This window comes from Phyllostomus discolor, chromosome 9 (genome assembly GCF_004126475.2).
Source record: "Phyllostomus discolor isolate MPI-MPIP mPhyDis1 chromosome 9, mPhyDis1.pri.v3, whole genome shotgun sequence".
In the NCBI taxonomy this organism is placed as follows: Eukaryota; Metazoa; Chordata; class Mammalia; order Chiroptera; family Phyllostomidae; genus Phyllostomus; species Phyllostomus discolor.
Genome location: NC_040911.2, coordinates 19,946,398 through 19,966,957, shown reverse-complemented (window position 1 = coordinate 19,966,957; position 20,560 = coordinate 19,946,398). Strand labels below are relative to the sequence as shown.

At 42.6% G+C, this 20,560-nt stretch overlaps 1 protein-coding gene across 1 annotated transcript in view; it reads right to left on the bottom strand.

Annotated features, from left to right (window-relative positions):
* Window positions 1-1,380: 1,380 nt before the first annotated feature.
* The window catches only part of PSTPIP2 (proline-serine-threonine phosphatase interacting protein 2), a 67,488-nt gene continuing 48,308 nt past the window's right edge, over window positions 1,381-20,560 (bottom strand). Inside the window, exons 6-15 of the mRNA XM_036009093.1 lie at window positions 18,525-18,587; window positions 13,556-13,654; window positions 12,926-12,971; window positions 11,954-12,033; window positions 9,844-9,942; window positions 9,045-9,141; window positions 8,840-8,921; window positions 7,295-7,329; window positions 6,197-6,254; window positions 1,381-3,035 (exon numbers count right to left, since the gene is read on the bottom strand). Coding sequence (XP_035864986.1) covers window positions 6,205-6,254; window positions 7,295-7,329; window positions 8,840-8,921; window positions 9,045-9,141; window positions 9,844-9,942; window positions 11,954-12,033; window positions 12,926-12,971; window positions 13,556-13,654; window positions 18,525-18,587 — 651 coding nt within the window. The 3' untranslated portion in view covers window positions 1,381-3,035; window positions 6,197-6,204. The remainder of the gene's footprint in view (window positions 3,036-6,196; window positions 6,255-7,294; window positions 7,330-8,839; window positions 8,922-9,044; window positions 9,142-9,843; window positions 9,943-11,953; window positions 12,034-12,925; window positions 12,972-13,555; window positions 13,655-18,524; window positions 18,588-20,560) is intronic.

Sequence of the window (20,560 nt, the reverse complement as noted above, 5' to 3'; positions counted from 1 at the left end):
ACAGCTGCCTTCTTGATGACCACCCTCCTGATGCCTCTTGACATGCTTGTCCCTTTGTGCCCTCACACCCCTGGTTTCTCTTCCTCTTCCTATAAGGACACCAGTAAGACTGGATTAGGGCCCCACCCCAACAGCCTTACTTCAATTTAATTACCTCACTAAAGGCCCTATTTCCAACAACATTCCCATTCGGAGGCACTAAGGGTTGGGTCCTTTAACATAAGAATTCAAAGGGACATAATTTACTCCATAAGAGGGCAGTAGAGCAAGAAGATAATGAATATCACTTATGAACTCATAACCATCTGTGGCAACAGGACTAGAGCTTATGCTATTAAACTTCCTGGTGTGTGTGTGTGTGTGTGTGTAGTCTGGAAACTGGGACTTGAGGTGGTGACAGGATGGAGTGCACCACTCCATGTGGGCATAGGTGCATCTGGGCCACGTAGGGGTCAACACTGTCAGCGCCCCATCCAGATCCCCTCTGTACCTGTCACCTCCTTACACTACGCACAGCCCAACTTCCAACTGCCTGAGGATCCCCTGCGGCTGCTGGAACTGGCTCAGCCAGAGTTCACAGCAGGCCAGAAATGTCAGGAAATGCCTCCTAGGAGCAGCCCTCTACCTGCAATAGAGGGGAATTGGTGAGTGACTATCCCAGCCCCTCCCCTCAGGTGAGCTCTCTGAGGTGCCTGTCCCTCCCAGGAGTCCCCAACAGGCTTAGACCACACTTGCCCGCTGTGGTAACTTCCTTGATAACACATGCTATTTTTTTTTACTGGTGCTTTCACGGATCAACCCCCCACCAACCCCAGGAAAAAGTGCCTGCGCTAAAATCCTTATTGCGGGGTCTGCTCCAGGTGGAACCCAAATCAAGATACCAAGAGTGGGCACAGTAGCTCACATTTACTGAATGTAACGAGTATACTTATTTGACTGGCTTTACACTCCTTATTCCTCTCTCGGCTGGTTGCTTCTCTATGCTCTCTTCTAGGTCACTGATTCTTCCATATTTACTACCGTGTGTCAGGTGCTCAGGATACGGCTGGAAAGCGGACAGAGAGGGGCCCTGCCCTCACAGAGGTTAAAGTCTATGGGGGTAGCCCAACCTTGAATGAGAGCGAATTACGTAACAACAAGAGTGAATTATGTAATAACAAGAAAAGTGTAGGAAGGGGAAGGATACAGAAGTGGGAGTCCCTGAGGAAGTGACCTCAAGGCTGGCACCTGAAGGATTCGTAGGAAGGGGCATGCTGCCAGTGCCCAGCTGGGTTCCCGCCATAGCAGCTTGTCCTTCTGGAGTCTGACAATAGCGAATGTGACAAAGGGTCACACGGTGCTTGGGAGAGTGACATGGTTAACACAAACAGGCAAACTAAATCCCAAATCACTGAGAACCTTTATTTTACTTCATATTGAACTGAAACAGCAATTAAAATACAAATATTTTCAGATCATAAAACACTTTTACATTAATAGAGAGAAAGATGAAGTCCCCAAGGAACTGCTAACAATAAATAAAGCACTTAGAAATAGAATGTTCTGAGTCCAAAGGAAAATTTCCTGAGACTGTTCATTTGGGGAAGTCCGTGGCCCTTTGCAAACTTCAGTTTCTCAAAAGGATATCCAACTGTTGCAAGTTTCCTGTCATGACAAGAAGCTGCCACTTTCGTTAGCGCCTTACGTTAAAAGAGGGAAAAGAGTCTTCTTTCGGTCAATTTGCCCCCAGTTCTGGGAAAGCTATTGTACAGGACAGGAGAGGAAAATATTTGCTTTGTGTAACAGAATTTTACGACACGCCGAATGAGTACCAGTGCTATTCTAGCTTGTCGTTACCTAAAATGACGTGCTTTCTCAGCATGTGGATACTGTACAAAAGGCACATAATCCCCCCGCAGTTTATGGGTGACAAAGGGAAGACCCCAATTTTTGTGAAAGGGTAAGGGTGATGCTTTAAAGATTCCAGGATCTAGGAAGGGCAAGATTCTCTGTGAAGACCCAGGACTGAGGTCTGGCTTTGTAACTCTAAGTTTCTCATGAGGAATAGGGTAAAAATACTATATTTTATCGATGATGTTCCCCTTCCTTCCTTCCTTTTCTTTTTCTTTCTTTCTTTCTTTCTTTTTTTTTTTTTTTTTTTTTTTGCATGCTTTAGCATCTGAAATTCAAATGGGCTTGGCCACTAACTGTTACAAGTTAACTGATAACTCTCCCCTACCCGACTTGCTTAGTGGTGTGTGAAATAATAGTATATTTTACCATCGATGCTTCCTCATTAAATTAAAGGCGGTGTTGTGGAGTTCAGTACACACACTGAACCGTATAAAAATAAATCTGACATTTAAACCCTGGTTGTTTTCCCAGTTTAAAAGATGCCAGCAAAAACAGTTGGTGTCTCAAATTTCATCCAGAGCATCACAGCCTCAGGAAGGGTTAGAAGAACAGTGATGCGGGATGAGCTCGCACTCGAGTTCTGCTGTGTCCAGAACCAGCCGGGACAACAGTAAGGAAACTGATTTCACACTTCTGGGTCTCATTTCCTCGTCTGCAAAATGAGAAAGCATGATCAGATGGCCTCTGAGTCTTCCAGTCAAAAAGAAAGGTCATTGTAAATCATGCACCACTGACAGTGTGTCACTGTGGAAATGCCAGAGCACGCAAAGCCAGAGGGGCTTCTTGCGTGGGGGATGGCTCAGCCTCCTCTCCAGCCATCCCTGTTCCCGTCCCCCAAGAGTCAAGGTGCCCAATCCAGAGACTGTTCTGGATCAAGTAGAAAACAATGCACTCACAACTTTAGTAACTGATTGAGAAGGGATCATTCTTGAGTCTGGGCCGACCTGTAAACTTCATTTGGAAACTGCAGAACTCTACTAGCTTAAGTTAAACTAAATGTTTACCATAAACTTAAAATATCAAAAAATTACAGCAAGGGTTCACTTCAAAGTCTTCATGATGGACACAAGTTCCACAGACTCGGCTGCGCTGAGTGCCTCCTTCCCTGCCACAGAAGCACCAGCCAGAAAAGGCTCTGTGACCTGAAAGAATAACAAAGAAATTTCATTTGAATTAACCATTCACATCAGCACCCTGCTCCTACACTGAGATTTTATTCAACACGAATAAGTGTGTTTGGCCACGGAAAGCACATGGTGAGAAATGGTATTCCAAGTGATGAAGAAAAATGGAATGTGATAGTAGCATCTGTTGTTTGATGGTGAATAACATATATATTCATATTTTTTGATACACATATTTTCAAATTCAAAAGTGATCACCTGCCTTGGGGATGTAAAGCACAGCACAGAGGATACAGTCACTAAGGTTGTAATAACTAGGTATGATGTCAGGTGGTGCTTGAAATATCAGGGGGCACGCTCTGTAAAGCGTGTGACTGTCTAACCACTATGCTGTGTGCCTGAAACTAATACAAAATAATACAGAGCGTAAACTGCAGTTGAAAAATGAAATTTAGAAAAGACTTGACTTGGAGTGGTGAACACACAATGGAATGTACAGATGATGGACTATAGAATTGTATACCCGAAGCCCATATAATTTTATTAACCAATGTCACCCTATCAATTCAATAAAAAAAAAAAACAAAAGAAAATTGAGAATTGAAAGATGGATGAAAACGGTGAAGGGATTTAGAGGTACAGACTGGTAGTTACAGCACAGGCAGGGGAGTGTGAAGTACAGTGTAGAGATATAGTTGATGACATTGGAATAACCATGGATGGTGTCAGACAGGTACTAGACTTATCAAGGCGATCACTTCCAAAGTTATATAAATGTCTAATCACAACGTTGTACACCTGAGACTAATTTAATATGGTACAACCGTAATTTAAAAATAAAAAAAATAAAAAGAAAGCAATAAAAAAAAGAAAAATTTTAAAAGAATGCAAAAATGTTATAATCTCTCTTTGCCTAAACATGTTAGAATTAAAAACAAGAATAGCAGCTAGAATAAATGACTGTCAGACAAACTGCAGATTCCTAAACTTCCTATTTAAATTTCAATTTCAAAGGTTCTTTCAAACTATTTTAAATGTTGTTTTAAGTTGCTTATGAAGTTACTAACTAAGGTAGACTCCCATCTTTAAAATTCTCTTACACCAGTCAATTATACATCTATACACTGAATTCCTACTCACTGAGCTGATGTGGACGCGAATGAACCCCAGTGAAATGATATGACTTAAGTAAACATGCTCGTTCCAGCAGATTCTTGGGCTCAGAGGAACTAGAGTTTTGGGGTCAAATGCTATTATTAAGCAAGTAGAATATATGCTTTCTGCAAACTGGGGAGGGCTGAAAGAACAAAGTTAAAAATAAAAACAAAACTCTTGGAGCTGCCATGGCCCTGCCCAAAGCCCCCATCCAGGTGTCCAGAGCCAGTTCTGCCTCTGGCTCCCAGGTCATTGATTTTTCCACACTGCCGCTCCACCTCTAACATGGGCCTGGTGTCTTTCCATGAGAAATGTGGAGGCTTACAAAATGAGGAAATGACGCCTGGTTGTAAAGACTACACTTTGTATGTCAGGAAGTTATATGTAGTTAGAGGATGGGGTATTTTATTATGTCTTCAATTTCCAATGTCTTCTACAGCAAAGTTCCTTAAATATTAAACACACTTCCTGAGCAATTTAAAGACTTACATTTAAGCCCTGGCTGGCGTAGCTCAAAGGATTGAGCGCGGGCTGCGAACCAAAGTGTCACAGGTTCGATTCCCAGTCAGGGGACATACCTGGGTTGCAGGCCATGACCCCCAGCAACCACACATTGATGTTTCTCTCTCTTTCTCTTTCTCCCTCCCTTCCCTCTCTAAAAATAAATAAATAAAATCTTAAAAAAAAAGACTTACATTTAAATATAAATAATACTGGCTGGTTAGGCACTCTATCCCTTCCCCTCTCTCTAAAAATAAATAAATAAAATCTAAAACCTACTCAAGACAACATAGTTTTCGTCCTATCTAGCTAAATGGCTAGAAGTCACAGAGTAGGTGTTTTTAGGGGGCTGAAGACAAGCATTGTTTGATGGGCTCGCTTCCAGGCACTGCTGGTGGTATAGCACACCGAAGGGAAAGCATCATGGAGCACTGCTAAAAACCCGTTTTGTTTCGTAAGTGACAGCGAATGTCACTGACACAAAACCAGAAATGGTGGGAGAGACGCTGTTCTGCTTCCATTATGACTTCCTGTATCCTCTCTGCCTCTCCTGTCACCCCCAGGAACACAGATTAAGACCAGAAGTACGCAAGAGGATAGATTCTTTAAAAGTTTTTAATTAAAGAAGTAATCCATTTTCATTGCAGGCAAATTAGAACACATGGGCAAACAAAAAGAAAACGATTACCTGCGTGGGGATATATCCTTTCAGACCTTCCATGCACATCAGACGATATGTATATATTGTCATACCCCCAGATATGCCTGACTGTGTTAACAGAATTATATTTTGGGAAGAGTTTCTTTTAGTATTGCTATGTTGGCTTCAGAGACATTCCTCAACATTTGTGAAGACCGATAGTGACTTGGAGCATGTTGCAAGTACTCAAATGCCAAAGAGTAAGCATCGTGTGTGCAGCCGTGGTTGGCCCAGTAGGTCCACTCTAGGAATCTGTGTGGTTTGCGAGCTCAGAGCAGTAGCAATCTGGTGCAGGAGGAGCCCTGTGATGCCCTTGTGTGTCTGGTGAGTGTAATATCATTTGCCTTATTTCTACTGACTTCTTTTTACTTGACTTTTCCCCTTTGGGGGATGAAGAAGGGAGGATCAGGTATGTTTTGTTTTTGAACATTGCCCTTACTTTTTTCCCTAGAATTAGCTAAATTTATTATCAATCAAAATTTGTTTTCATGTATTCAGGCAGTCCACAAGTGATTACGAGCATTGCCTTTAATGTAGGTGGGTAACAGTGACAGAAGAGTCTCATGAGAGTAAGGTAAAGAGTTGCAGACTAGTTAGTGAAGGAAAAATACTCTCATTCAAATAGGTGTGGAATGGTCTCCAGTCCTGTTTCGGTGGCGGGATCCAGAGAAGGCATCCCATAGGAAGACCACGCCCACCAGCACCCCAGCCTGATGCAAGGCTTCGGGGGCTTCAGTGGTGTTATAGAGAAGCACCCAAGGCTTCGAAAACACTATCCCCAGTCCAAATGCAACCTGATGACATGAAAATGGAAGGCTCTTACCATCGCTGTCACTGGTAGATCAAACTGTAGCCATCGATCAAAGAATAATCCGGGTCATCTGCACAGGGACACAGAGCAACATGAAGCTGACATTCGTTCCTAAGGTCTCAGCCCTTTCAAATCAGGGCACTCCACTCAGAGGTTCTAGAGGCTGCCCTTTTGTAAGAAAATGTATCCAGCAACAAAACCTACAACTGGTAGTCATGACTACAAACCAGAGAATATTCTGGAAATCCCTATTATGATTTCTTTGTCCTTTCTCATCCATGCCCAGATAGCAGCACCAATGGTAAAGTCATCTTCAATTATGGACAAGAAATAAGTCCCACATTGTCAAGTAATCCCAAGGCAACGAGAAGTAAAATAATGTAAATCTTTATATTGTTCGAAGATGTCATTCCAGCCGCCAATTTTCAGTCACTAAATTTTTGCTAAGTTGCTAAATGCAGCAATAGCCGTGTCTTCCCTCATTCCCTCGAACCTAGTTAGGTAGATCTTTCTTTTACTCAAATCATCGTCGAGAACTATTATGTGCCCAGCACTGTATTAGGTATGGTGAGTCATACAGAAAAAACAAAGGGCCTGCCCTCGAGGATTTTATTATTACCCAAAGAACTAACAAAAATGCTAAAATGCGTGGTTCTCCCAAGGTATGGTAGCAGTTTACAGAAAAAAAAAGAGACTAGTGATTACTGAAAGACCCAGTGATGGGCAATGCACAAAACAGGCAGTATTAAGTTACAGGGTTCTAGACAGCTACGCCTTCTATAAATTATATTTCTGCGTAATCCAAAGGAAACTATATCTCAGTTCTTCTGTTCTCATGGTCCAAGATGAAATAATCTCTTAGGTAAGACTGACTTACAAGAAGTTCCTTTGGTACTCCAGGAGCTAAGTTCTCCTGGATAGCTATAACATAGATACAAATGACCAGTATCCACTCCGTGACACACAGTACTATAGTAAGACTCTATAGACGTTCTTTCGGGAATTTGATTCTGTCTATTCCCTTCTTTCCCTTGATTTCAAAATTCTAGCTACTCCACCTTAAAGCAAGCCTGATTTAAGCATTCCCATAAGTCTTCCTCGGCAGCATACCTGGTAAACTTTTAGGAATCGGAAGAGGCCCTCTCCTGTAAGAAATGAAAACCAAAATCTTTCAGAAAAGTTCTTGTTTTTCTAATTGTCCACATTATACAACAAGCATATTGTACTCCCATCAGATCTGGTTTCTGTGTTGGAGGGTCAAGGAAAATTCTGATGGCCCTGGCTGGTGTGGCTGCTGGTATGGCCAAGTGGACTGAGTGCTGGCCTGCGAACAAAAGGGTCGCTGGTTCGATTCCTAGTCAGGGCACATGCCTGGATTGTAGGCAAGGTCCCCAGTGGGGGTTGAGTGAGAGGCAACCACACATTGATGTTTCTCTCCCTCCCTTCCCTTCTCTCTAAAAATAAATAAATACATAAAATCTTAAAAAAAGTTTGGATGAGGCCAAAGGCCTGCAGACATCCTGTTGCACTGAGGAGCGAGATGCACGTGGTAGGGAGCACAGAGCCCTCCCCCCCCAACCCTGACTGGCAATGGGGACGTCTCAGCTGCGTGGGCAAGATTTCCTGATCTCCTTGTACATCGCACGTTCACACGCAAAATGGGAAGTGCAACAGCTCCTACCTCAGTGTGAGGATTAAAAGAGCTAATTCATAAGAGCTGTTCTGAACAGTGCCTGGCATTCTTTTTTTTTTTTAAGATTTTATTTTTTAATTTATTTTTAGAGAGGGAAGGGAGGGAGATAGCGATAGAGAGAGAGAGGGAAACATCAATGTGCGGTTGCTGGGGGTCATGGCCTGCAACCCAGGCATGTGCCCTGACTGGGAATCGAACCTGCAACACTTTGGTTCACAGACTGGGCTCAATCCACTGAGCTATGCCAGCCAGGGCCTGGCATTCTTAAACACTGGTGATGATCATGCCTTCCCCACCAAACACCCCATTATCTTTCTAATAACTGGACTGAAAATTCAACAGCCTAGACTTCAAGGTGGCTGTATATAAAATGAAAGTTGCTCTTCTCTCAGGCTCCTTTATGTCAGGGGCAGCAAACTTTTCTGTGAAGAGCCACCTGGTGAATGACTGAGGCTTGCTGGCCACATAGCACGTCTGCTGTGACTCCAGTCAACACCAGTATGACAGCAGCCACAGATAGAAAGTAAAAAAAGGAGCGTGGTCACGTTTTAATACAACTTCATATACAAACACTGAAATTTGAATTTCATGTAATTTTCACTTCACAAGATAGTATTCTTTCCATTTTTTTCCCAACCATTAACATACTCACAGGCCCTATCAAAACGGGTAGATCAGAGTTTGCTGACTCCTGCTCTCCATGGGCTGCAAGGAAGGTATAGGACTCACGCGTGAGAAATAACATCCATACCCAGGCATGATAGTGATAATGTCCCCCTCAAACTCGGACCAGTAAAATCCATTTCACATTTGTCCTAAAATCGCTATTTCCAAAAATCTAGCAACCTCCCCAAGCAAAATGCAGTGGTAGCTATGTTTCCATTGTAATGTCTTAGAACACCAATGATAAATAATGTTTATTAAAAGTATTTTTCTGCATGTGAAAGAAAGCTGGTCATTACCTTGGCAAGTTCGGCCCTGTAGCCTTTCCTTGTGGGGCTGCATTCTTCTGGGGGCAGTAGAAATTCTCATACATGACGGGTGCTAGGGGAATCATCAAGAAATGAAACATGAACTGGCAGGTATCTTCTACTGTCAACAACACACGACAAGAAAGGCTAATAGGGTCACTTACATAAACCGACCCCTGCTCACCACTCCACTCACCTGGTGGAGTCTGTCCCGTTTTCCGTTGAGTCACAAAGTACTCGATGTCCTTCTCAATGCTGCACATTTCTAAACTCTTGCGGACTTGTTCATACATCTGACAAAAAGAAGAGACATCAAGGTAGAGGGGGACCGTAACACAGGTGACACGGCTCATTAAAAGTAAAGTAAATAGATACCAAGTCCCAAGACCAAGGCCACACACAAACACAGAGACAATCACTTGGACACAAGTTCTTCCATTCAATCCTACAGGTTTTCTTGGTGCTTAATTGTTCTTCTAGAGTGAATGTCTCATCTAAGTAAGGGTGGCTATTTCTTAGCAAAGAAGACTGTGATGACTTATTCTGGTCCCTCTGGGACCCAGGAACGCCACAAGGATTGCTGTGCACAAATTAAACCTGGATAATGGTCCCAGGAATGCCAACAAAGTAACTCTTGAACCCTGGAGTAACCACTAGCCTGGCCATGGGCCAGTCTGCTAGTTCTTGGTGCTGTCCTGGAGTGACCGACCCTCTGGGACTCACATTCATGCTGCAACAACTCTGTAGTCCATAAATTGAACTGTTTTGGAGTCTCCCTCTCTGTCCTCCTGCTCTGAATTTCTTAAAGAGAAAAGCACGGTGGTAAACTAGACCAGGAGCCAGGCAGGTTAGGTGCTTATCTGGGTCCTTCTATCAACTGTGTGGCCCTCGGCAAGTCTCTGTACCTCTCTGGGCCTCAGATGAGAGGGGAGAACTAATAAACGTCTACAGCTCCTTCCACTCTCATGAATCCTCCACAGATGCCTCTGACTTACGTCATCGCTGGTGACACATTGTTTCGACAGGTGATTCATGTGTGACCACAATGCGTTCCGAAAGAAGTTTATTCGTTCATATTCTTGAGCTTCAAACACCTAGAGAAACATAACCATACATAAGTATATATGCAGAGGAAGAGGCCATTTGTCTAGACTGGCTATGTCTTAAGAAACAGTGTCACCCTTCAATTATGCGAGTTTATGGTCCATTTAGGGTATTCCTCTCACCATCAAGGAAGCTCATAAACTCTTACAGCAGGCAAAGAATGCAAGTGGATTCTAATATGGGATTCACACAAACAGAAGGGGATACAATTCTGAGGGTAAGAGGCGATGATGAGCCCAGACACCCAGGTTCTGTCCTGAATTCCAGCTCGCATTTACCAGCTTCCTTAGGGGCATGTCCACTGAGGCAGCCGGCCAGAGCCTCCAGTTCAAAACCCTGCTCCCCAACCCACACACACAGCAATGAACGAATTCAATTGGGAAGATGGTCATAACTGTGGATGCTAGTTGATGAGTACAGGGGAGTCCTTGCGCTTGTCTTCTCATCTTTGTATGTTTGAAATTTGTCTCAACTAAAAGTTTTTTAAGTTACTGCCTAAACAACAGTTTTTTTATATAAACAAGCAAATATCAACTTTTGGAAAATCAAGCTATTCTATAAAGTAGATGCTATTCTATTCAACAGTGAATGTTATATATTAATGTATTTTTGAAAGTATTGAATACAAGCATATTACATTTTAAAACTTTTTATAATGTAAAATTTCACACATACACAAGAGTAGAGAGAATGGTATAGTGAATTCCCATGTACCCCCCCGCCGCCACCCAGCTTTGTCAAAGATTTTTCCCACATTTCCTTTTGATTCTGTTAAAGCTCCTGTGTGCTTTCCCCAATCTCTGTCACCTTCCTGCTTCCCCAGAGATAACCATTGTCCTAAATGTTATCATTCCCATGCAGGTTTTTATAATATGTATGTATCCATAAGATGTATATCGTATTCTTTTACATGTTCTGAAACCTTATAGAAATGGCTTTACTCCAGGCATTTCCATGAGTGTGTGGAGATAAGGAAGTAAAGCAGAAAGAGTGTTTTAGGAGGGAGACAGTGACCCACAGTATCATCTAGTAAAGACAAGTCAAATAAGATTAGAAACTGCAAAGGTCCACTGGACTTCACACTAAGGGGATCGCTGCTTCCTCTGAGAGAGCAGAGGCAGGAGAGCAAGCCCCACACACAGCAGGCTGGGGCAGGCAGGGGCAAGGAGGGTGTGCAGACAGCTCCTTCAAGAAGCCTGGCTGAAAAGAGAGGAGCGGGTAGCAGATGGGAAGCAATAGCTGCTAGTTGTTAATGCCACAAATGAGCCGAGTTTGTGTACACAATAAGGGAAGAACACCCCATGAAAGGGAGCTGCTGTGCACAGGGCAATGGGGGAAAGGCAGTTGCATGCGATCCCAAGGCCAGGTGGGCAGAGAAGATTTTGATAGGACAGGAGCAGCCCCTTTTGTACTGTATCAGGAGGAAAGAGGGGAAGGGGTATGAGTAGGCCGGTAGTTCCTTGTTTGAATCACACCAAAATCACACAGAGGTTACTGGGCCCACTCCCAGAATTTCTGACCCAACAGATGTGGAGTTGGTCTGAGAACATGAGTCTCTGACAAGTTCCCAGGTGATGCTAATGCTACAGGTCTTGGGACATCGCTTTGAGAACCACTGATAAGAACATGTGTAGAGAGGGTGGCAGAAAATTGAGGAAGTTCCCAGGAAATTGTAAATGATATCATGTACTGAAAATGAAGGGGAACAATGGTGAAATCAAAGGTATTAGGGGGGTAACATATTCTAAAGCCTGCTCACCTGCTGTCTGCATTTTCCTTAGCCCATACCTAGTACAGGTGAGCCCCCTGAAGGTAATTACTTAATTAACAGTTAACAGATTCATCTGTTTCATGCCTGTGCTAACTGAGCATTAGAGGTAAACCTCAAACAGAGTTGGACAGCGCGGTCAGGACAGGGAGGAGACAGAAAATGAGGTTCAGGGAAAAACAAGGAGGACTGCCCCCCCTCCCCTGCCCCTGGCAACTCCCACTTCTGGTTACCTCGCAGGCCTTGATGTGCTCGCTCTGCCACTCTTCTCGGATCTTATCCAGCGTATTGACCTGTATCATATATGTCTTGTCTGCAATGGTGGAGAGGGGCTTGGATTCAGAAATGGAGGATTCAGGGGGGCAGATTGCAGACCCACCCCTCAGGCTCATCCCGGAGGGCAAGTGAAACTCGCAGTGAGCTCATATGACTCCGTGAGCTCTGAGTGTTGCAGGGCCATAATTACATCTTTCACTCTCATAGTACCTTCGTGAAATAAGAACTGAACCAAACGATTAGCAGGAAATGATCCAAGGAAGGAGAAGTGAAAGCAGGCAAGACACCCTGGCCAGGATGTTCTTCGTCTAATTAGACCTCAACAGCTTCCACCCCTTTTCAGGAAAATTATCCCATGAGAGATTCTGAGAACTACCTCGGGCCCTCAAGGGCACCAAGTTACTTTAGCTTGGGACTTAGAGACTTCCTAAGTGGTCGTGAGAGGTTTATTTTTTGCAGGATACTCTGGGAGTTCAAAGCCTTTGCAAACACCTGGTTTGGATCTTAGATTTCAATGGTGACAAGCCTTTGCCACTTGGTTGTTTCTTTCATAGCAGATAAGAGTTAATCTGGGCTGAAACGGACTTTTAAAATAAATGTTCCAAAAAAAAGAGTGAGCCCCTGATTAAAAAGCAGCTGCCATATGGCTCTGCCATCACCACTCTATACATACGAAGCCGCCAGACTAAGCAGGCAGGGGCCAGAAACTGCGGCCTCCTTTGCTTCCATGCAATTTCCCTTCCCTTCCCTTCCCTCCCTCCCTCCCTTCCTCGCTTCCTCCCTGTTTCTCCTTCCTGAAATCTGATTGTACATCCTTACAGTCTACATTGTAAGGTGTACCAAACTACCTTTGTCGGGCAGATTTAGGATAACGTAAGCCCCAACACAACCCCCCCCCACCCCACCTCTGCCCCTGGGAGCCCCCTCACCAGAGTCCTCGAGTGCCGTCTTCGCAGATGCCAGTTTCACAAAAAGCTGCGGGGACAAAAGAGAACAGGGGCTCAGTCATGCTGGGCCAGGATTCCATAGGCAAAGCAGACCTACAGACAATGACGGTGAAGAGACAAGTGCCAGTGCAAGTCTTCTGTTTCCCTCGTGAGTAAATCAGTCACCTTGCCTTCCAATCTTACCGCCATTGAAAAGTATCCACCAAGCATCTTGCCCTAGGTCATCCTAAAGGCATACCTCTGCCTTCGGATTGCTGGCAATCTTATACCCAGATTTTATAAAATTAAATTTATAATACACCCAAGCAGGGGGCAGCCTGGCTCCAAAGAATACATGAGTTGAGTTTGAAGAAAGATGAAAAAAAAAAAAAAAACAGACCTCTCCCCCCCGACTTATCACCCCATTCCCTCCCCCACAGCTTCTTTTCCCGAGCTCTTCCACCACCCCCAAAACGTGACAAGGGTTTTTCTGGTTCAGAGGATCCCCAAAGCCTAAGGAAAGATACTGCCAGAAGCTTAGGGTGCAGGTCTATTTTAAATTAAGATTATTAATTGGTTTTAGCTTAATATAGCAAATCTCAGATGTTTCAGCTAATCAGCCCTCCCGGGTACCTTTTCTTGTTGCTTCGGGTTGACCAGGTTGGCACTGCGGTGGACAGCCTGCTCTGCGTCATCTTTGTCTCGGCATTTCTGCTCGTAGGTCTTCTTTGCCTTGGTTGTCATGCGCCAAAAGAGGACCACATTAGGTGAGCAGAACACAGCCCTGAAAAGCAGCCACGCAGCCTGCCAAGTCCAGCGGAAGACAGGGCGCCCTGGACAGGGCTGCCATCACCACTGGAATGTGGCCACTCAGAAGACAGACACTCTTTCTTATCGGCCTTTGGTAGATCTCTCTAGCCCTTTGCCAAAGTATGTATGCAGTGGCAGCCTGATCAAGGAAATAATAAGTCCTATTCGGCAAAGTGTTACGTGAGCTTTAAAAGCTGACCAGAGCAAAAGATGGCATTTCAGATGAAAAAAAAATCAAAAGACCTATGTAACTATGAAATATGTAATCCAACATTCACAATCCTGAGAACGTAGGTTCAATTCCTTGGTCATGGTAATTATAATTATGCTTTTTCAATATTCGAATGTGCCTCACCATTGCACACTGGACAGTGGCATCAATCATATCTGTTGCTTAAGAATGGGCATGTTCCTTTTCAATTTAAAGAATTCTGTTTTAGCTCATTTAAAAGTAGGCTAGTAGCCCCAACTGGTGTAACTCAGTTGGTTGGATGTTGTCCCACAAAGCAAAGGGTTGTTGGTTGGACTCCCGATCAGGGCACATGCCTGGGTGGCGGGGTTGGGTCCCCGGACGGATGGGGCGCATATGAGAGGCAACCGATTGATGTTTCTCTCTCATGCTGATGTTTCTCTCCCTGTCTCTCTCCCTCCCTTCCCCTCGCTCTAAAAATAAATAAGTAAAATCCTTTAAAAAAAAATAAAGGCAGGCCAGTAGTATGGAAACAGTTCACAAAACTTTGGTAGTGAACCAATTAATTTTCTGTTTCAACTACTGAACCAAAGTTTTGGCTTGTGTAAACAAAGAAAAGATGTGAATCAGTTAGCTAAGAAGTAAAAGTGGTAACCAAAAAAAAAAAAATCCAAAAGATTGAAGACTCTTGCAGAGATGGTTTGTGCTCATTAAATATTCCATATGCTTCCCTAGATTTCTCAGCATCCCTCACAATTCAGTTGGGGTTAACCTTTCAGTAAACAGCCTTACAACTCTCTCTTTATGCTACACATACATAGAAATAAAAGTTTGTAACTTTTCATTATTACAAGTACCTAAGATATTCATGCAATAATTTTCTTTTGCAACAGTACGTTATAGACACGTCTCTGTATCAAGCACAGGCTCTATTGCTGAACACTTTTAATAGTTGTAAATAAACACACACCATAATTTTTTTACCAACTCTATGGTCGACATTTATCTTATTTTCCATTTTTTGTGACATAAAAATATTCTGACCTTATTCTGGATAGTGTGAATTTATCCATACAAGTCAAATTCCTAGAAGTATAATTGTTTGGTAAAACAGTATGTACACATCAGACCTCCCTCGGAAAAAGCTGAGCAAATTTATACTCCTACCAAAAGTGTATTCTCACCAACACCAAGTTTAGACAATCTTTTAACCTTTTCTAATGCTAGAGGTGAGAATGCTGGCATATTGTTGTTTTACTTCTATTTATTTCATTACTGCTAAGGTGGTATGTCCTTTCTACAGCATGTCTTTTACCTACTATTCCACTGGAGCATTTTTTATTTTAGTTGGTTTTTAAGAGCTCAGTCTAGAATAGGAATACTAACTGGCTGTATAAGTCACAAGTATTTTCCCATTAGTCATCTGTCTTAAAGCCATGGATAAGATGACACATTTTTGCCTTCACTCTAGAGAAGTCTTAGAAGTTAATGTTGTCAGTGATCAATCCTTCTCTATCTGCATTATTTTTTAATATGACATATTAACCATTTTTTCTCTGTTGCTACATAGTGCTCATAAACATATTTTTAAGGGTTACAAAATCAATCTTTCCATTTTTTGGCCACTAAATCATTTACAATCTTCATTATAAGTACTGAACAAGTTCATACCTTTGTTGATTTCCTAAAGACAGAGTCTTATATTCTTAGCATAAGATTAATGTGCTATGATCATATTTACGGCTGAAAATATCACAAAATACTTTCTTTAAAGGGTTATGTAAGACCCTGGGAAAGGCAGACTGGCTAATGACCTTGGTCTCACAAGAGCAACCCAGAAGTGAGCACCCTGGGTTTTCCTGTAGCCTCACATATCACAGACTGAGCCAAAGAAGGAAGCGACCAAGCAATGCCAATGGATATTGACCAAAAAAAAAAGTCCCAACAACACTTTGCTCTCTCTAGCCAAAAGACCAGAAAATAAGCAGCCTAGCAGGACAGACTTCTTAAGGAAAAACTACTTCTACTGCAGCCAAACACCACACCAAAAAACTGTGGCTCCACCCCCACAACCAGCAAAGGCCAAGCGTGGAGTCTAGACCTCCACCCTCATGAAACTATAAGGAAGTGCCCAACTTCCACGTGCGGGCAGTGTCAGAGAAGGCCAAATAGGGAACTGGGACTTTCATTTCACTGGAAGTCATCAAAGCCCCACATGCAATGCCAGTGGAAACTAGGTAGGGAACCTGGACTTCCACCCTTCCCTGCTGGGGTGCTGTCAGAGGAGGTCCAGCGAAGATTCAGGATTTTAACCACCTCCAAGTGGTAATAAGGCCACACCCATCCTGTGGGTACTTAGAGTTTTACCCCCAGGCAGCAACAATGAATGAGGCAGCACTTCACCTCCCTTGATGGAATGGTGTCAAAAGAAGCCAGCTAAAACAGAAGGCTTAAAAAAGACCCACAGTCTTCTAACATTTCCACATTTCCACCTACATTTCCACAATCAATGGGGTATCACTCGTCATATGAAGAACCAAGAAGATCTCAAAATGGATGAGAAAGACCATCAATACATGCCAAAACCAAGATGACAGAGATGTTAGAATTATCTGACAGATTTTAAAGCAGCCATCATAAAAACGCTCAGTGGGCAATTACAAACACAGTTGAAACAAATAAAAGTATAGTGCCTTGTAAAGAAATAGAAAATATCAGCAAAGAAATAGAAGCTATGTAGAACCAAATGGAAATTTTATAATTGACAAAATGTAAGAACTAAATTTTTTTTAGATTGTATTTATTTATTTTTAAAGATCAGGGAAAGGAGGGAGAAAGAGAGGGAGAGAAACATTAGTTGGTTTTGCCCCTCACATGCCGGCCCCCAACTGGGGACCCTGCCCACAACCCAAGCAAGTACCCTGCCTGGGAACTGAACACGGCAACCTTTTGGTTCGAAGGCCAGTGCTCAATCTGTTGAGCCACATCACCCAAGGCTAATAATTGAAATTTTAAAACTCAGTGGATGGGCTTAAGAAGAGAAGGGAAGAGACAGAAGGAAGAAGTGGTGAGCTGGAAGATAGAACAATATAAATTACCTAATCTGAACAAGAAAGAGAAAATAGGTAGAAAAAAGTGAACAGAGACACAAGGACCTTTGGCACTATTTAAAAAAAGATCTAACACTCACATCCTTAGAATCCCAGGAGAGAAAGAGGGTGGGTGGAAAAAGTTCTCAAAGAAATAATTTTCAAAATTTCTTTCCAAATTTGGCAACAGATGGATTTAAGGAGCTGATTCAAATTCCAAGCAAGATAAACCCAAACAAATCCATAACAAAACACATGGGTAAACTTGTGAAAACTAAAAACAAAAGGAAAAATCAATTTGATTGACAGTGAATTGTTTTATTTTATGGTGTCATTTTTACTCAGTTATTCAGGAGGTCATGAGGAAGTAGTACAGCATTTTTCAAGTACTGAAAGAAAGGAACTGTCAACATAATCTTATAGCCAGTGAAAATATCCTTTAAGAATTAAAGTGAAATCATGGTATCTTCATATGAAGGAAAACTGAGTGTATTTGTCACTAGTAGACCTATCCTGACCGAAAGCTAAAGGGAGTTACCTAAAGAAAATTAGAAGAAAACTTAGAACATCAGAAGGAAAAAAACACAGTAAGCAAAAAATGGGTAAATAAAATAGTTTTTTCCTTCTCTTGAGTTTTCTAAATTATTTTTGACAGCTGAAGCAAAATTATAACACTTATGTAGCTCCAAATGTATGGCAAGGAAATAGTTTTAAAATTATATCTGAATAAGGCTTTCTCTTTCATTGAGAGAAAGCTTGGCCAAGGTTGTTCAAAACATAAAAGGTCTGGGAACAATCACATATCGATCAACACAATTTCTGCATTTAACTGACATCATTCTCTGTTTATCAATTGCTTTGGAGGTGATTTGCATCAAAGGAAAAAATGGCAGAGAACAGACTGCATATTGGCATTAACATTGGTGATTTTTTCTTTTTTAACTAGGTCACAAAATATCACATCATAGTCATAGAATATCATGATGATACTTCTGGGCAAAGATGGAGCCACAGATGTTATAATATCAGAATTCATTGTATCCAAAGTTAACAGATTCATGAAAAGCAAGTATGAGGTCCCTAGCAAGCTGTCTTAGCTCTGTCCTGTTAAGATTTTTTAAAATAAAAAGGCTTTTACAATTAGCAGATATCTTAAAACAGAAAGGAGTCACTCAATAAAATGAGTTAAGAAATCAAGATTCAGAATAGTCACAGGGAGAAAGCTCAAATCCAACAAGATAAATGGCATGATATGGCATATATAATTTCTTGTCTTGGCTTGAAATATTTAAATTAACTTGCTATATACTTTTCCAGGTTAGCACAAAGAAAATACCATTGTTACCACTATCTAGTTTCATCCTCAATATCTCCAAGGCCTTAGAAAGAAGGAAAGTCAACTCATTTAAAAAAAAATCACTGCACTAATAAATAATGTTGAAATGTTATTTAAGTAGGGATATGCTCAAACACAACACAGGATTTTGGAAAAGGGCAATAAAGTGAAACTCACATCCATGGTTTTCTTGAACTGTAGGCTCCTTTGTTTATGGACAGCATCCATTACAACCTCTGTCTGTGAAGAGAACACAAGCACCATTAACAATAAAAACAGAAATGGTTGCTAATACCATCTTATCTTGAGGGCAAAGTGTTCAAGATGGATTATCTCACTGAGTCCTCACACAACCCAGAAGGTAGATGTACTGCTGATCATTCCCATTTCACAAATGAGGAAACTGTAGCAAAAAGGCGGGCCAATTTCCCCAAGGTCCTACGGCTGGTTAATGGTGGGGTCCATCTTTGAACTTGGGCAGCCGCCACCGAGGATCACTGATCACCACAGACCAGTCAGTCTCTTCAGCAAATCTGGAATCTGGAGGAACTTCAGCATCAAAAAGGACAATTTAAACTTTTGTTCAAGTGCCACTTATTATTTAAAAGGGGTCTTTTTACTCTAAGCTTGTGTCAGCACAGTGAAATTAGAGACTTAGAGACATTCACTTCCGTGGCATCCATCAATGTCACACTCGTAACCAGCAAGACGCCCTGGCAGGATGAGGGGCAGAAATGTGGGTAGGACCGCTACCAGCAGCTGTTCTCCGTCTGACTCCTCACTCCACCGAACCCAGGAAAGGCAAGCTACTCTGTTGAGTTCGCTTGGGAGCAATTTCTTTGTTGTGGCTGAGCCCTGAATACACTTACTAGTCAAAGTAATGCAGCTAATAATAAAAATGTACCTCAGACATAATAGTAGTTCCCCTTTATCAAACATTATTATGTGCTAAGCAGTTTTCGTGCATCACAATAACCTAATACTCTTCTTCCCATTTTCTTGATGATAAACTGGAATGGATTAATTTACCAAAGGTAGCTAACACACAGCAAGTAGTAGAGCTGAGATTTGAACCCAGAAATCTGATGCTTGTACCCTTGTTCCTGATTATGACCCTAAAACTACCATTTCCTCATGGTAGCTCTATAAAAGCAAATGGGTACATAGAAGACCAAGAGATACAATCATTCAAAAACGAGCTGTGACCTTGCTCTTATACAAAATAGTATTGAAAATGAAACTCAAATGTGGTTTCTCTTCTAGAAAGCAAAGTTTCTGTCATTGTTACACACAAAGATTTTCAAGATATCTGGGTAGAATATTTAGGATGGTCTCGCTTTAAATATGAACTTCGCGGAATACAAGAACTTCCCTTGGGGGAGACCCAGAAGGCCCTCAGAGAACTGAGGCATCATCTTCCAGCCCAGCTGAACAGGGTGGGGGGACCCGGAGTAGTCATGCACCCACTCGTGGTGGGGATACAACAGGCAGAGAGAACAGACAGGGCCCCCACATGATCCCCACACAGAAGGACTCCTGGGCAGATCCTTGCCCTTGCAGGCTGGGAGCTGTGTGGTTCACAGGCCCCCTGATGTGCCTCTGCCAAGAGGAGGAGCTAGTTCTATTTATTTAATAAGGGTTCCTGAGTTTCCCAGGCTCCATGGGGCAAATCAGTTGGCACCATTGGTCTATTCCAAGGGCCTTTTTAGTGCGAAGATACACGCTGCCATTCTTCCAGTTTGGGAGCTGCAGCTATTTTATAGTTGATGGTCCAAGCCAGGCCTCCCTGTCCCTGGGTTCTATGTAACACCTGCCTCAGCACCTCTCTGGTGGCTACAAAGTTCTATGAGCCAAACCTGATGCGATTCCTGTATCTGCCATCAAGGATTCCGGGCATTTGTACACCAGCAGGATCCTGGAGAGCAGCAGTCCTACTCTCTCACCTGACCGATGGGACCCCTGGAGCCCAACAGGTCACACTCAAGGCCACTCAGTGATACCAGCACCTGCTCTGTCTGCTACACCACCTTGATTTAAGCGTCCTCATGTCCAAGGGTCACTTGTAGGGTGACCCCACTCGTGGAGGCCCCATGAAGTCAAGGGTTCTCCTTCAGGTCTCCTTGGGAAGAGCTTCTTTTAGGACTCAGACTTTCCACTCAGACCAAATCCAATGGAAATTTGATTGTTTTATTACTGGTAACAGGAAGTAATGC